Source organism: Euprymna scolopes, chromosome 37, assembly GCF_053919585.1.
Source record: "Euprymna scolopes isolate OS-2025 chromosome 37, ASM5391958v1, whole genome shotgun sequence".
Classification (NCBI taxonomy): domain Eukaryota; kingdom Metazoa; phylum Mollusca; class Cephalopoda; order Sepiida; family Sepiolidae; genus Euprymna; species Euprymna scolopes.
In genome coordinates this window covers 52,761,293-52,766,292 of record NC_136518.1, presented here as the reverse complement: position 1 = coordinate 52,766,292, position 5,000 = coordinate 52,761,293, and the positions used below count along the sequence as shown (strand labels likewise).

General features: G+C 30.3%; 1 protein-coding gene across 3 annotated transcripts in view; it reads left to right on the top strand.

The window, feature by feature from the left end:
• The window catches only part of LOC145261195 (laminin subunit alpha-like), a 469,749-nt gene that overhangs the window by 454,689 nt on the left and 10,060 nt on the right, over positions 1 to 5,000 (top strand). For all 3 annotated transcript variants that reach the window (XM_080119517.1, XM_080119518.1, XM_080119516.1), the window contains 3 exons: positions 132 to 262; positions 2,624 to 2,723; positions 2,895 to 3,017. In XM_080119517.1, coding sequence (XP_079975643.1) covers positions 132 to 262; positions 2,624 to 2,723; positions 2,895 to 3,017 — 354 coding nt within the window. The remainder of the gene's footprint in view (positions 1 to 131; positions 263 to 2,623; positions 2,724 to 2,894; positions 3,018 to 5,000) is intronic.

Genomic DNA, 5,000 nt, shown 5'->3' with positions numbered 1-5,000 from the left:
AAATCTAGCCCCTACAACAATATCTGCTTACGTTTTAGTAGTAATATGCTTTGCTTGAAGTGCATAAAAGTTTTTTAAAAAAGTGTTTTCCCCCCAGTTTTTGTTATATCGATTTGATTTTTATTCTGCAGACAACAATTTCACTGTTGGTAGCGACATGGTGTTTTCAATGGAAATCAGGCCTCGAACCATAAATGGCGTTTTGGCATCAGTCTATGCCGACAAGGACTTCTTTTTCTTACTTCAATTATCCAACGGAAAAGTAAGTCATCTTTTCGATTTATCATGATGTCATTAAATAATTATCGTGATGTTTAAATAAGTATCGTGATGTCATTTAAATAAGTACTGTGATGTTGTTTAAATAAGTACTGTGATGTCATCTAAATATCATGATGTCATCTAAATATCGTGATGTCATCTAAATAAGTATTGTGATCTCAACTAAATATGTAACGTGATGTCATCTAAATAAGTATCGTTATGTCATCTAAATATCGTGATGTCATTTAAATAAGTATTGTGATCTCATCTAAATAAGTATTGTGATGTCATTTTAATAAGTATTGTGATGCCATTTAAATAAGTATTGTGATGCCATTTAAATAAGTATTGTGATGCCATTTAAATAAGTATCGTGATGTCATCTAAATAAGTATTGTTATGTCATTTAGATAAGTATTGTGATGCCATTTAAATAAGTATTGTGATGTCATTTAAATAAGTATTGTGATGCCATTTAAATAAGTATTGTGATGTAATTTAAATAAGTATTGTGATGCCATTTAAATAAGTATTGTGATGTCATTTAAATAAGTATTGTGATGCCATTTAAATAAGTATTGTGATACCATTTAAATAAGTATTGTGATACCATTTAAATAAGTATTGTGATGCAATTTAAATAAGTATTGTGATGTCATCTAAATAAGTATTGTGATGTCATTTAAATAAGTATTGTGATGTCATTTAAATAAGTATTGTGATGTAATTTAAATAAGTATTGTGATGCCATTTAAATAAGTATTGTGATGTAATTTAAATAAGTATTGTGATGCCATTTAAATAAGTATTGTGATGTCATTTAAATAAGTATTGTGATGCTATTTAAATAAGTATTGTGATGCCATTTAAATAAGTATTGTGATGTAATTTAAATAAGTATTGTGATGCCATTTAAATAAGTATTGTTATGCAATTTAAATAAGTATTGTGATGCCATTTAAATAAGTATCGTGATGTCATCTAAATAAGTATTGTGATGCCATTTAAATAAGTAGTGTGATGTCATTTAAATAAGTATTGTGATGCCATTTAAATAAGTATTGTGATGTCATTTAAATAAGTATTGTGATGTCATCTAAATAAGTATTGTGATGCCATTTAAATAAGTATTGTGATGTCATTTAAATAAGTATTGTGATGCCATTTAAATAAGTATTGTGATACCATTTAAATAAGTATTGTGATACCATTTAAACAAGTATTGTGATACCATTTAAACAAGTATTGTGATACCATTTAAATAAGTATTGTGATACTATTTAAATAAGTATTGTGATACCATTTAAATAAGTATTGTGATGCCATTTAAATAAGTATTGTGATACCATCTAAATAAGTATTGTGATGCCATTTAAATAAGTATTGTGATGCCATTTAAATAAGTATTGTGATACCATTTATAAGTATTGTGATGCTATTTAAATAAGTATCGTGATACCATTTAAATAAGTATTGTGATACCATTTAAATAAGTATTGTGATGTCATTTAAATAAGTATTGTGATGTCATTTAAATAAGTAGTGTGATGCCATTTAAATAAGTATTGTGATGCCATTTAAATAAGTATTGTGATGCCATTTAAATAAGTATTGTGATGCCATTTAAATAAGTATTGTGATGCCATTTAAATAAGTATTGTGATGTCATTTAAATAAGTAATGTGATGTCATTTAAATAAGTATTGTGATGTCATTTAAATAAGTATTGTGATGCCATTTAAATAAGTATCGTGATGTCATTTAAATAAGTATCGTGATGTCATTTAAATAAGTATTGTGATACCATTTAAATAAGTATTGTGATGTCATTTAAATAAAGACTGTGATGCCATTTAAATAAGTATTGTGATGTAATTTAAATAAGTATCGTGATGTCATTTAAATAAGTATTGTGATGCCATTTAAATAAGTATCGTGATGTCATTTAAATAAGTATCGTGATGCCATTTAAATAAGTATCGTGATGTCATTTAAATAAGTATCGTGATGCCATTTAAATAAGTATCGTGATGCCATTTAAATAAGTATTGTGATGTCATTTAAATAAGTATTGTGATGCCATTTAAATAAGTATCGTGATGTCATTTAAATAAGTATCGTGATGTCATTTAAATAAGTATCGTGATGCCATTTAAATAAGTATCGTGATGTCATTTAAATAAGTATCGTGATGTCATTTAAGTAAGTATCGTGATGTCATCTAAATAAGTATTTTGATACCATTTAAATAAGTATCGTGATGTCATTTAAATAAGTATCGTGATGTCATTTAAATAAGTATTGTGATGTCATCTAAATAAGTATCGTGATGTCATCTAAATAACTCATTTTTTTGCAGGTCTACACAACATTTAACAACGGCGCAGGAACTTTCACTGCCCACAGCACACCGAAACTGAAATATTCTATTTGCGATGGTCAGTGGCACAAGATTAAGGGTACGTGTTTTTTCTTCAACTCCAGATAACAAATTATATATCAGGCAATTGCAAAAAGCTTTTGTCGATTTAAAATTTCACTTTGAAAATGGAAAACTGCATTTTGAAAACGTTTATTCATCACAATAACGTTATGTTAGTAACTGAAATTTTTATTTATTCATGTTCCAGTTGGAAAATATAAACAGGTCAGTTCGTTGTATGTTGACGATGTTCGCTATAAATCTGAATATACCGGTACTGGTACAAGTTGTTCAAAGACGGCGCATCCACTATACATTGGAGGAACTCCAGGTGGGTAAATCTTGAATCGGTATTTTTTTTTTTTTTTTTGACTTCTTTTCCACTTCAGCAATTGGCGCCTTTTCGGGTATGCTGCAAACGAATATCACATTTAAATTTAGCACAGACAAGTAGTTTTATGGATATTAATACATTCATGATCGAATGTAATCCACTATGTTTTTACTGGAGGTCATGTTTTTCCCCAACTGAACAAATGTAATTACCTTCTCCCCGTATTAAGAATGGCAAACGCCATTGACATTTATTAAGTAATACATTGGAAAAAAAATGTCTTAATATCCAGAAAACTACTTGTCTGCGCCAAATTTAAATGTGATATTCGTTTTCAGTATACCCAAAAACCTACAAAAGTTGTCATTTTTAAGGTGGAAATAAAGTAAAAATTTACCCTTGAATCTTTATAGTATAAAGTGTATTCACTCAGCATTTTATATTATTTTTCTAAAAACATGTTTAATAATCTCAATTTAAAAAAAAAATACAGAGAAAATATTCTCCCTCTCCAGTAATAATTATGTATATATATAGTCTTGAAAGTTTTTTAACCTTTAAAACTATATAAAAAAAAACTATCTTTTATCATTAGTTGAAAAATTATTTAATCAGTAAGTCATTTAATCACCTGCAATCACTGCATCTACTTGCTCTCTCGAATTCACAATAGTCCTGAGTTCTTCTTTTTTCCGGTTTTGTTGGAGAACTTCTCAATTCGCTGGGCAGTCTTTTTTATTTTGGCTGACATATTGTATATTATGGCCCCCAGTAGTTGTTGTTCGGCCATATTCTTCTCAAGCGCTTTCAATCGGTACACCCGATCGTTGTCAGGAGCGATTGTTGTTGTTGTCATTTTCTTTTTCTTTATTAAGGCTTAGTGTATTTATACTTAGTTTTATTGTTTGTTTGTTTGTTTGTTTGTTTGTTTTATTGGTTATAAAGATGGGTGCAGGATGGGCAGGGGCGAATTATTTATTTTTAATTTTGATTTTCTTATTTTATTCTCTATTTATTAATTTTAATAACTAAATAAGGAAAAAAAAGAACTCAGTCGTGTTCAATCAAACGTGCTTGAATAATATATATATATATATATATATATATATATATATATATATATATATATATATTGCATTTTCACCTCAAACAAGGCACATTGCCACTTTGTTGTAGGGGGTTACTATCAGGTACATAAGCATCAGGGTACTGTGTAGGAAGTTGGGCAGCAAGATGTTGATTCACGTTACACTTGAACTTCTGCATGTCAGTACAGTTGGAGAAGCAGGGACCCGGAAGAGAATTCCAAAGTCTAGAAGTTCTGGGGGAGAAACTACTGGAGTAAAAGGCTCTCTTACATCCAGAGATCTCAACTTTGAAGGGGTGTGATTTTGCTGCTTGTCAGGTTTGTCGGGGTTATTTATGTCGAGGTGGGACAAGTGCTTGCAGTTCGTCAGAGCATTCACCGTTAAAATACTTGTAGAACAGGCAGAGGGATGCAACATTTCGTCGATGGGACAGAAGCTGAAGTTTAGATGACAGCTCAGGACCTATGAGATTGGCGACTCTCTTTTGAACCTTGTCTAGGAGCGAGAGACTAGTGTCAGATGCACCAGCCCAAATATGACAACAATACTCCATACATGGGCGAATGGTGGCCTTATAGAAGTATAGGATACTTTCGAGCGTTAATAGCTTTCTAGCACAGTAAAGAGAACTCACCTTCTTCGCAGTGGTCCTGTTCTCAATATAATTTTTCCAACTCATGTTTCCTGTGAACTTTAGGCCGAGGAGTTTAAAAGATGTACTTTCAGATAAAGAGTCATTGGCCATTGCTATTGGTGGTAGGGCAGGTTTATTGTAATTATTGAAGGAAACAAGTTTAGTCTTGGCAGCATTGAATGTGACTATCCATTTTTGTCCCCATTCCACTACGGATTGGAGGTCATCCTCTAGTGTTTCTGCCATTTTTTTTTAGAT